The sequence below is a fragment of the Nilaparvata lugens genome, chromosome 8 (genome assembly GCF_014356525.2).
Source record: "Nilaparvata lugens isolate BPH chromosome 8, ASM1435652v1, whole genome shotgun sequence".
NCBI classification, from domain to species: domain Eukaryota; kingdom Metazoa; phylum Arthropoda; class Insecta; order Hemiptera; family Delphacidae; genus Nilaparvata; species Nilaparvata lugens.
Genome location: NC_052511.1, coordinates 41,934,009 through 41,947,063, shown reverse-complemented (window position 1 = coordinate 41,947,063; position 13,055 = coordinate 41,934,009). Strand labels below are relative to the sequence as shown.

At 32.2% G+C, this 13,055-nt stretch overlaps 1 protein-coding gene across 1 annotated transcript in view; it reads left to right on the top strand.

The window, feature by feature from the left end:
• Positions 1 to 13,055, top strand: part of LOC111045978 (cilia- and flagella-associated protein 52) — a 29,035-nt gene that overhangs the window by 7,299 nt on the left and 8,681 nt on the right. Inside the window, exons 4-7 of the mRNA XM_039435150.1 lie at positions 980 to 1,167; positions 9,831 to 10,181; positions 11,132 to 11,301; positions 12,619 to 12,896. Coding sequence (XP_039291084.1) covers positions 980 to 1,167; positions 9,831 to 10,181; positions 11,132 to 11,301; positions 12,619 to 12,896 — 987 coding nt within the window. The remainder of the gene's footprint in view (positions 1 to 979; positions 1,168 to 9,830; positions 10,182 to 11,131; positions 11,302 to 12,618; positions 12,897 to 13,055) is intronic.

Sequence of the window (13,055 nt, the reverse complement as noted above, 5' to 3'; positions counted from 1 at the left end):
AGAATCAACAGTTGCCAACAGTTTGCATTATTGAATAAACACATTTTCTCGAATTTCGAGCTTATTTTCAATTTTAGGTGAAAATGTTACTGAACATTAATTGTAGAGATTTTTATGCTCAATCTTTTCCACTTAAATGTTTTTGTTTAAATTGTATCTGAAGCCTGATAATTGGGAATCTAAAATCGAACTTTGCATAGATGGGGCGAAGCTCCTGAAATTTATACAGATATGGGACTTGTGGCAGTTGATAGAACTTATCAATGACTATTTTAGGTATAAATTTGATCAAAATCGTTGGAGCCGTTTTCGAGAAAATCGCGAAAAACCCTGTTTTTGACAACATTTTCGCCATTTTAGCCGCCATCTTGAATTGGATTTGTTCGAAATTGTTCGTGTCGGATCCTTGTAGGGGAAGGATCTTGAGTTCCAAATTTCAAGTCATTCCGTTAATTGGGAGATGAGATATCGTGTACACAGACGCACATACACTCACACACACACACACACACATATAGACCAATACCCAAAATCCACTTTTTTGGATTCAGGGGACCTTGAAACGTATAGAAATTTAGAAATTGGGGTACCTTAATTTTTTTTGGAAAGCAATACTTTCCTTACCTATGGTAATAGGGCAAGGAAAGTAAAAACATAAAATTTCGAAATAATGCAGAAAATTTAGGTTCAAATTTAACTAAAAATTACAGTAGAAACTTTAGAACAATAGAAAAATCAACAAATATTGTGCAGAGAAAACACTATAAAATAAAAATAAAGGAAATGAAATTAAATATTAAATTGCTATAAATGTAAAAAATATTCTCTCCTAATCCACTCTTTCACGCTCTTTTTACTAATTTTGAAATCCAACTCAAAAGGTATTTCATTGATCAGTTTATTGCTTGTGTAGAAGTACATCGTAGTAATACAGTACTGTGTATTGAATGATTAATTTTGTTGATTTGTAAATTTGTAGGGAGTTTCTCTTCGAGTCGTATAGCCGGGGATGCACTGACACTCTGCGCCACCAATCTGAGGGGAGAGTGCTTTCTATCAGGGGGGGAGAGCAACCTCAAACTTTGGGTGCTGGACGCACATGCCAGAAACTTCAAGTCTAGAGATGTGCTGTTGGGAAAAATCAAACGCAACATCACCTGCATTCAGGTGATTCACCTTATTCATAAATAATTTCAAGGAGCTTATTTACTAATAAGTTATCGAATTAGCACAAAACGAAAAATAAAACTGAACTAATATACTAAAACTCGTAACCAGTTTGAAAGTGAGGTTTGAAAATTAAAAAAAAAAAAATGTCATCAGGTTTTTTTTTGTTTTTCACTTCAAGGTAGAACTTTTATCGCTTTTACCATTACAATTTAGAGTAGTGAGAGCCTGTTATAAAACGAATCATCGTTTATTGTCATAAAACATACAATATGTTGAGACAATTGTCATTATTCATTTAAAAAATCTGGTGTGGTACACTCACACAACTTTCCTTGCTTATTGAACTGGGAGCCTCATACTTAAACGACAATAATTTAGAGAAATAACATAATGACGATTGGCGGCAACATAATTATTTGAAACTACGATCAGACTACTGTATATGTGTGTATATAATTGTTTTCAGAGTACTTTTTCCTTTGTGTAAATTGTTAAATCCGATGATTTTTTGAAAGTCGTCGAAACAGCTGTTCTACAGATGAAATATCTCGACTATGTGTTATTTTTATAGACTGCTCTACCTACCTATCTCATGCACGAGAAGGAGGTTACAAAGTCCATTTCTCAAGGATGGGGTGAACCCCCCATTAATTTCCCAGAAAGGAGACTCATGCCAGTTGATGGAGCTGATAAATAACTATACAGAGTATGAATTTGAAATAAATCAGTCGAGTAATTTTTGACAAAATCGTGAAAAACATGGTTTTTCAGTAATTATCCGCTATTTTTCTTGAGAATATTACGCAGCTCCTGCAATTTTCCTAGAAATGAGACTCATGTCAGTTGATAGGGCTTATAAATAGCTATCCATGGTATGAATTTGAAGAAAATCGTTAGAGCCGTTTTCGAGAAAACCGTGAAAAACATGGTTTTTCAGTAATTATCCGCTATTTTTCTTGGGAATATTACGCAGCTCCTGCAATTTTCCTAGAAATGAGACTCATGTCAGTTGATAGGGCTTATAAATAGCTATCCATGGTTTAAATTTGAAGAAAATCGTTGGAGCCGTTTTTGAGAAAATCGTGAAAAACATGGTTTTTTAGTAATTATCCGCCATTTTTTCCGCCATCTTGAATTGAATTTTATTGAATTTCTTGAAGTCGGGTCCTCATGGTATAAGGACCTTAAGTTTAAAATTTCAAGTCAATCGGTTAATTAGGAATGGAGTTATCGTGTTCACAGACATACACACATACACACACACACACACACACACACACACACACACACACACACACACAGAGACCAACACTCAAAAATCATGTTTTTGGACTCAGGGGACCTTGAAACGTATAAAAAACTTGAAATTGGGGTACCTTTTTTTTGGAAAGCAATACTTTCCTTACCTATGGTAGTAGGGCAAGGAAAGTAAAAATTACAAAGTTGAAGAACTTGACTATCACAGCCAAAAACTAGGCCTTCACCTACTACACAATAAAGTATAAAGTTATGGCCATCAATTTATATAAGACTAGCAGGTAACCCGTGATCTGCAAGGGTCTAATTGAAAATTTGACAAACTGAACCTACTGAGATCTTGAAGAATTGAAAATAGACCTATAATCATCCTCGGTAAATTAAGATTCTATATGCAAAATTTCAAGTTGATCAGTTCAGACGTGATGATTCGTGAATTTCCTATGCCCTACATGTATAAGCCGATTCTCTATTAAGCCGATTTTCCTCTATTATATTAAAGATAAGAAGGTTTGCAGAAGTGATAATATTTAAGAGACACTATTTAATCATTCAACTAACAACTTATATTCAGTTTACTATTATACTAATAGACTGTAATAATGTAATCCAATAATATCCAAATAATGTAATCAATATTATTTCAGTCACACTTCAACAAACTCAATACTGTTCTGTTTGTACTACGCACCTCTAGTCTTTCAAATTATTTTCTACAACCTGGTCCTATCGATTTTCCCATCCCATCATTACCTTCCTTCATCTTACCTATACATTCTCTTCACTTTTCCTGATACCTTTTTACCCTCTCAAGGATTGAAGGATTCCCTAGTACATGGGTAAGCATAGCTCGAAAACCTTTCAATTCTCCTCCATTTTTGCACCAAAGTTCCTGATTAGTATATTATGAATGTTGTTATATTCTTTTCATGTATTCAACTGTACTTGTGTATTGTGCGCGTAAATGAATAAATTAAAATTGAAATAAAAACAAACACACTGAATCATATTTTATTCTCTAATGCTAATTAATTTATACACCACCCTCATATCAAAATTATGCTTCCTATTGACTATAGGTCTAAACCATAAATTACATTATTTTAGAATTACTATTCACATTATGTGGCATTTACTATCCTATACAAGACTCTCAGATGCTTCCACATTAGTTGATAAAGGTAATCCTTTCATATTTATTTGTAAACCTATTTAACCTACATATTGTAATTGCTTATCTACATTGTAAAGTCCGTATATTGTAATTACTCGTATCTACAGTACGCGTCCCGTAGCTTTTCTTCCGCGACTTTTGAAACGGCATATTGGCAAGGTATGGTTCGCGGGGTAATATTCACGGCTTTGCAAAAAACATCAGTTTCAGAGACCCTAGATGGAGGAAGCTCCCTACAGAGCTTCATTGAAGAACGCTCCCTACATACAAAAATATTCTTCATGAATGAGAGAGTTGCATTTACGTATCACCAACAATGGAAAAAGCATGTTGAACAAATGTCAGCTGATAGGCTTCCACTGAAGATGTTCAAGTAAGCCGGTAGGCAAAGCTAAAGGTGTGTTTTCGTAACGGGCAGACGACAGAATTCACTTTAAATTAACATTTGTTCTTATGGGAGTGTTCACCCATCGGCAGAAAGTTGAGCAGAAAAAAAGAACTGTTCAAATCAGAGACGAACTGTCGTTCATTTCGCCGTTCATTTTAAGGCCTATCATCACAATGCTATTTTGCTTCGACCGATCACTGCTCGTGAACCGTTTTGTCGAAAAAGAACTAATATCGGGATTCTGTCGACGGGAACAGACAGACAGCTTCGAAATATTTTTCTGCTCTGATCACGTGACACCGGCAGAAGAATCTTTCTCTGGATCAGACGCCATGTTCTTTTTAACCTCAATCTTTAATTTTTGGATGGTTTGTTTTGATATATTATTTTGCTGTTGGTTGTCAGATTTCGGATTGCTACTATTATACTGTGAAATTAATTTGTAGTAGAAAATTGAGGTATAAAATATTTCCATTGGTTTCTTTATTTTTATAATTTTTACAAGAGAAATTGAAAATGGATTTACAACCGAAAGGCGTAAAATTCGTTATAAATTTGATGCGACAGTTCAAAGTTTTGTACTTTCCAGACCTGCACAACGAATTACCTATTTGAAAAATAGAAAATGGTTAAAAATTGCTGATGTGATAGAGGATTCAAGTAAGTAGACTTAAATTTCTCATAATAAAGTAGGCTAGATCTACCGTACACAATTTAATATAATTTTTATAAGTAGCCTACCAGCATGTTTACAATTTTTATTCAGGTAGTCTACTTTAGTAGGCCTTTAATAACCTAGTCTCTAGGTCTAAATTGCTATCTTTTTCATTTTTCAAGAAGTTAGAAGTTGACGAATTTTATTTATTTATTTGAAGTATAACTTCTAGTATTTAATAATAATGTAAAGCCTAGACTAGCCAGTTTGTGTATGGTAGAGAATTATCACAAGAAAGAGAGAAATCTAATCAACTATTAGATTTAAACTCATTCAAGCTTGCTTGATTAAATTAACATGAAATGATCAGATTCAAAACATTATTCAACCAAGATAACATTTTGAATTTTACATGATAAGATAAGATAGCATTTCATGCTAACAATCTTTTACACTTTCATTGAGTTGGCCTAATCACAAAATACATTTTTATAATGCAGCTAGTAGTTTTCACAAACCGATTTATTGAAAATAACATCATCATTTGACTTTGAAGTATTCATTACATTCTAAGTCCTAAAATTCCATTATCATTGTTGCACCTCAAAATATTTCAACCCATAGTTTATCAATACAATAACAAAACTAACCTGACTATGAGAACATTTACTTTGTCTTTGGTACCTATCCATAAATTAATCTTCTTTTAGTTAATTTAAATTCACTTGGAAACAAAATTACATAGATTGTTAAAGAAATAACTTGATCAGAGTCAGTGTAATTGAATATTGAAAGACTGCCATTGAAAAAAGATGAAATGGTACTATTTTTCTGGTTGACATTGCTACCAAACTCATTTAAAACTAAAATAGTAATGTATTTGAAACACTTATTCATGCTCTATTGATCAATATATTGCGTGATCTCAGGTATATCAATGTGAATAGTATAAATTAAAACAGGAGACACACAACATAGATGGATTAAAAACACTGAAAAACTTACATTAGAATCGGAAATTTTCGAGGAACTGTGTCCCTTTTCTCGACTGAGCAGAGAGTGTGTAATGTAAGTTTTTTAGTGTTTTTAATCTATCCATGTCATGTGTCTCCTGTTTTAATTTATATTATAAAACTTTAAAGTGTTTTCTGTTATGTGCTACAAATGTAAGTAGGCTATATACTTGTAAGTAGGCTATATACTTGTAAGTAGGCTATAGTATATAGCCTAATGTAAGTAGGCTATAGTATGCTATACACTATGTAAATAGTTATTGACTGGCCCAGTTTACTTCTAATTTATTCAAAGTCCAAACTATGTATTATCATTGATGATTAACTTCACTTTATCTCCAAAATGGATATATGTTGAAAGATTAAATATGTTTCTTTTTTCAGGTACCATTTACAAACAAAATATTGAAGAGAATGTGCTCGAAAGGAAATTCATATGAATTCTTTTTTGTTGACCAGGATGGAAAAGTCATTGGAACCCATAGTTAGAATAAGAATAAGTTAGGTAAGATAAAATTCCACTCATTTTTTAAACTTTATATAGGCGATGTCATTTTATACAGTTTCACATTTTTTAAAAAAGTTTATCCACTTCGATGTTTTATTATCGATCTGATGTTAGTTATTCAATTAGTAAGACATAAAGCTATGGTATGTGACTAAAATAATTAAAAAACTGACTGAATTTTGAAATCATTAATAGCTTACAGTATACAATATTTCAAAACAACGTGAAACCACATGAGATCAAGATGGACAGTTGAGAAGAGTGTTTAAAAAACAATGTATTCACTTATCATTCAGGGAATAGAGCTGTTCATAATATTTGGGATTCCTTCCATAAAGAAATAATTTATGTAACAAAATCTAATAATGTGATAACATTTTAACATCAAATTATGTATTTAATGTTATCACATTATTAGATTCTGTTACATAAATTATTTCTTTATGGAAGGAATCCCAAATATTATGAACAGCTCTATTCCCTGAATGATAAGTGAATACATTGTTTTTAAAACAATCTTCTCAACTGTCCATCTTGATCTTGAGTGAATTTTGAACTTTATGAATGACCATACATACATTAGAACTATGAATAGATGACTTCAAAAATTCACTCAGCAAGTGCTGGTAGAAAACACTGAATAATAGCTTTAATGACAGTGATTCCACCTTTTAAAATTTATGATTGAATTCATGAAATACCTGCATTATTTTGAGAGATTTATGTATTTACAGTTTGGTATTTATTTTCAAATCACTTAGTTCTACTTATAATGTTGTAGATAATCATCATTTCAGATTAAGCAATTAATTTATTGATTATTCCCATTTGTTTCATTAAACTTGTTTCTCTGAATGTAGAACTAATAATTACTTCATGCAGTACATTTTGGAAGAGTTTAGTAAACCAAACGGTTGAGAAGTAGGCCTACTGACCACAGAAATAAATGAATTGTTCATGGTATCCAAAAATATGTTGTTCACCAACAAGTTCTTTTGACCTTGGGGCACACTGATTAATCCCAATTCCTGCATGGAGATTTATTTATTTATTCAATCAATCATTCAGAATTACACAACTTACAGATTGATGCCAATAATAATTCAACTGATTGTTGGTTTATTGGAATTTCTCATATAATATTACTTTGTCATTATTGGGGGGTTTCTTCCCAAGAAATATAATTAAAAACTTATACAGATTACAAACAATCAATTTCAGAATTCACTTTGCAAAGTTTTTTTTATAATGAATAATAAATAATTATCAATAACTTTTTGATTTCAGGCCTAGAGGTGTACCAGCCAGAAGTAGAGGATGACAAAGAAAATCAACTATGAATAATATTCCATGGATATGATTCATGTATGATGTAGTAGCCTACAGAAGAAAGAGATGGACTAATCTAAGAAATATATTCATTTTTTCAGTACATCTTGATGTTTTTATTTCATGTTATTCATAATAATATCTTCTTCTTCTGATCGCTCCTGCAAACTGCTTCAATTCAGGTAGTTTTGAATAAAACAGCAAGTGACATGAAGCTAATAAAATGAGTTTTGATGGTTTATACTTGAGGGATTTTTAAAATTATATTCAACCCAACAGCATCGAACTCTTATTAACAACTTTATTGGTTCTGTAAGGCTTCTACTTTTTTTGGAAATAATAACATTATTTAACATTGCTGACTAGCAAATGCTAGAGGTAACGTGTAGTTAAATAATAGACTTGAATTGGATATAAAATAGGGTATCACAATTATGTATTGCATTAAGAATTAAGTAATAGTACTTATGTACTGCATTGAAGGGGTAATAATTCTTTGAATATGAAAAATAACTCAAGCAAAAGTTGAAAATATTATGTTCCAAGCCACATCAAATATAATGACTTTCAATTCTACCTTCTAGGCTATATTTCCAAGGCTTTGATTAAAATTAATAAGCTTTTAGAACATTATAGTAAATAAGGAGTTTGAATGGCTACTCTAGTTCTAATTAATACCCTAATAGAGTATTAATTTTGATAGGGCAACTTTAATGTTTAATTATAGAAAATAACTAGTAGGCCTACCCTAAAATATTCAAAATAAGCATGAGCATGCAGTTTCTAATTATGTCATTGTCAAGAGAGTCCTTATTGAACAAGTCGAAACTAATCATGTTTCATTTTGGAATATCACAAGGGTACTAGTTACCTTTTATAATTAATAGATATTTATCCATTTTAAAATAGGCTATGTGTTTTTAAAGTAGGTACCATAACAGAACCTGTTTATTCTAGCAATATATAGTTATATCAACAATGATTATTAGAATTAGTTCGCCTGTTTGAATACACTTTGTACATGTCATATGTGTTACAGTAATCTATAATAATAATAATTTTTAATATTCGTATAGCTTTTACTGGTGAGGAGTCCCTAATTCAACCTTGCCTGAAAAGGCATATTGATTTAGGCAGGCAATGGGCCTCACGATTCTTATTTAAGTATATCAGCCGGGACCGTACCTATCCAATGATCAAAAAGGGGACTGCTAAAATAAAATTGCCTAAAAAACGTTTACAATATTTATTTCTCTTGGTGTAATATAACCCGTAGATTCCAAAAATGCCAAAAGTAAAACACTCATTTATTAATTTGATTTTTTTTTCGATAGAGCTTCAATAGGCCTTTGAAGTTGAATACGGTACTCATAGTAGGTAGGCCTACCTATACACGATGTGATTCAAAGAACATGCATTGACTCTGAAGGCAAATGATTCTAGTTAATAAAATAATTATAATAATAATAATATATATTATTAATAATGGAATGCTTCTAGTTAATAAAATAATATCTTATTAATAATGAAATACAATCAGTTACTTCAAATAATTCACCCTTACAAATTTCAAGCATAGGAAATGAAAAGTAAACTCTTTGATTGACATGCCTATAAAGCATAAAATTTAGCATAATTGAAGTAACTAATAATTGTGGAAAAGTTATCTGAGTTATAAAAAGCAATTTATTCACTTTATTGAATTAAATATCCAATAATAATTTTAGAATTACCTTTTGGACAACCCAAAAAGTTCATTACCCATAACACATAAAGCAAAATTCATGTCAAAGAACTAGTTCTTTGAGTGTTACTGTTTCTGCCCGCCTGGGTGCGCTGCAATCGATTCTGCTTCTGCCCGTTACGAAAACACAGCTTAAAGGACCCAGACTGTAAACTGTGTTGTGCTAAAAGAACGCAACTCCAAAAAGCTCATTGTGTATCTTTTCGGATGCAACACGTTGCTTTTGAGAAGATACCTAAGAGCATCTGTTGCTTATGGAAAGGTACAATAATTTCAAAAATGTTCGATGTTTATGAACGGGTAGTATTGTAGTCTAGTTGCCCTTCGCCGATAGGAAGAGCTGCAGGACCCGGACTATACATTGTAATTTATCACTACAAGAGCCGTTTGCACAGTGACAGTTTAAACTAAACTCAGTTTATTTCATTTTAAACTGGATTAAATCCGTATCAAGTCTAGTTTGTTATAGTTATAATGTGTTTCATTTTAAGTTTAAGCCAACAGCTGATTAAATCGAGTTTTATCTTTGGCTGTGCAAAAGGCCTTAAATATTATATTTTTTCACAATTTTCTAATTTTGATTAATTGCCAGGTGGACAATAGAGACGAGTACGCGTACTGCGGCACAAGCACGGGCGATCTGATCAAAATCAAGCTGAACTACTCGCCGGACGTGAACCAACTGGAGCCGTTGGCCAATCCGGTGCTTGTCGGTTGCTACGGCAAGATCCCGCGCAAACAGCGTCGACCAATGGAGAAGGAGCCTGAGGCCGAACGCTACAGCCTCGGAGTGCGCGCTCTCCTATTGGCCGAGAAGGAGCGAATCATAATCGGGGCAGGCGATGGGACAGTGGAGGTGGTCGAGGAGGTCACTGATAAGACTGCCGGACAGTACAAGGTGCACAGTAGACTTATCACGCCTTCGCTGCCCAAGTTGAGGAAGGTTAGTGATGGTTTTTTTAATAAAATATATGAGAATGAGATAGAACAGAATAGATTTTAATGGAATATAATCGGAAAGAATTATAGTACCCTTTGAAATTTTAAAGGGTACTATAATTCTATTTTATAAATACAAGAAAGTAGCCCTGAATTCGTACATTTTAAGGAATATAATAGATTTGAATAGAATAGAGTAAAATATGATAGATTTGGGGAGAAAAGAGTAATTGGAAGGAATAGAATGAAATTAGAATACTGTAGATTAGAACAGAATAAAAAGAACAAATAATTTAATTATAGATAAAAGGGTGGAAGACAATACCGTATATTAGAATAGAATGAAGTGAAATAGAATGGATTAGGGATTAAAGAGGGAGAGGCATCTTAAAAGAGGGATACAAAATAGGTATATTTTTATTATCAAAATATAACAACTTTGAATATAATGTAGGCCTATAATGTTAATTTCTATTTGTCCTTATATGTTTAAGACTATAAATCTGTATGTAGCCTATGCTTATTTTGTTTAATATTTCATTTCATTTATTCATAGACAATAGATACAATTCACGTGAAAACAACAGGCATTCGCCCAAAACTGCTTTAAACCTTAATTTGGAATACACAGTATAGAGTTTATGTAAATTATAACTTAATTCACAAACTATTTTGAGTCCAAAAAATGTATGTACTACAATATTATTGGTAAATTGTCGTTTGTAATTATGTTGACGAATAAATAAATGATTGAAATAGAGTGGGAGAGAATAGATTAGAATATTATTGAGTCACTAATATATAGATACAACTGTATATTTGTATTGTGTCTATAAATGAATAAATTGAAATTAAACAATTCATAAATTTCAATCCGGAAACAGCGCAATGCTAAGTATATGATCAATAATTATCTAAATGTCTCATTTTGCAACTGTTCTATTATTGGCACAGATTTCCTCAGTGAACATTGATGGCATGGTGTCATCCATACAACGCCTCAATCAAAATCTCATTGTCGGAACTATGAAGAGCGAACTTTTCCTAATCAATATGCAGACAAACAGCAGGCAGATGCTCCTCACATGCCATACTTCTGCCGTATACGACCTTGTGTTTCCCAGGTATCCCTCTTTTGTACAAAATTATTTCCATTATATAAAACAATAATCATTTTGAAATGAACTATGGAAATGGAAAATGGAATCTATTCACAACATGTTTTACAATGCAATTATTAGGGAAAACAGTATCATGATGGAAAAAAGAAAAGAACTTTAATAGCTTAACAGCTGTGGTTGAAGTTCTACACTATTGTACATAATATAATATGAGCGAGACAGTCACTCAATTTTGATAACTAAAAAAAAAGAATAGGCTAAGTCTTTGTCAATTTCACACAAACAGAAATAGAGCAATAGTAAAAAACAAAAAATAAAATAGAACCTGAGAAAACAAACAAAATATAAAATTCATCGAAGTACCTAACCATTTATACAGTAAATATATAACATAAAAAGAATAAATAAAAAATAAGTACATAGACCTCTGCCACCAGAAAAAATTTCTACAATTGAGTCAAAAAACAGTCAAATTGAGCATCAGTAAAGTGACTATGTCATTTGAACTATGAATATAGGTTTCTTAGCAGCTAACCCTTTAAACAAGATTGAAGGTTTTTATAAATTAGCTGGAAATATTGGGCTATAAGTTGAAATCAGGTGACATAATATTATAGGGTAGTGATAGTGTAACTTACTGATGTAATATCTTTGTATTTTGCATCATGTTTTATGTTGTTATATTTGACTCTTGTATTGTATCTGAAGACCTCAGATATGGCTGCAATATAGTTTCTATTCTATAGTTATGAAATGAAGTGTGTTATGTTATGAAGTGTCTATAGTTATGAAATGAAGTGAGTTGTTATGAAGTGTCTATAGTTATGAAATTACAGAAATATGAAATGAGAAAACGTAGAAATATAGAATGAACAAACGCACGAGAAGATAAATATGAAGAATTATCACCTAAAGTGAGGGCCACGTTAGAACGGCAGTGGAGAAATATAGAACAGGATTTCCAATTCTCTGCCTTGCCACTGCCTTCTTTAGAATACAGCTTATGATGAAATATTAACTGTTCATTCTTGTTAAAAATGATCAATTATATTTTATTCGTAGAGAAAAAATATTTTTTGAATAAATGATATATGATAATCTAGCGATTGTTTTTCATAACATATTATCATATATCATATTATATTATGTTACAAACAATCTAGCGGAGGTAGAACAGGATAGAGCTATCTGCTTGTCGAATGATAGAAAACTATAGCAACAACAATGTTGATCAAATACTGTCATTATAACGTGGACCTCTCTATATCACCAATCGAGTTTCTTTTCAACAATGATTAAATGTTGTTTTTTGACTTTCAGGGACTATTCGCAAGTATTTGCTACAGCCAGCAAAGACGACGTGAGGGTGTGGAACATAGAAACATCTCGCGAGTTGCTGCGCATAAGTGTCCCTAACTTCACTTGTTCCGGCATCGTCTTCTCGTACGACGGAAAGTCCATCATCACGTCTTGGAATGACGGCACCATAAAGGCGTTCACCCCGCAGACGGGGACTCTCATCTACACCATTCTCAATGCCCATAACAAGGGCGTCTCAGCTGTCGCCATTACAAGTGACGGCAAGAAAATTGTTTCAGGTAAAGTGGTTTAGATATTTCACAAAAATTCATGATACAAAATTGGAGGGACACATTTTTGATCGAGCAAAGTGAGGTCTAAGATTCAAGTCGACTGTTTTGCATTTCTCTTTATGTTTAAATGTTTATATGTTGCGCATTTACGGCGAAACACGGTAA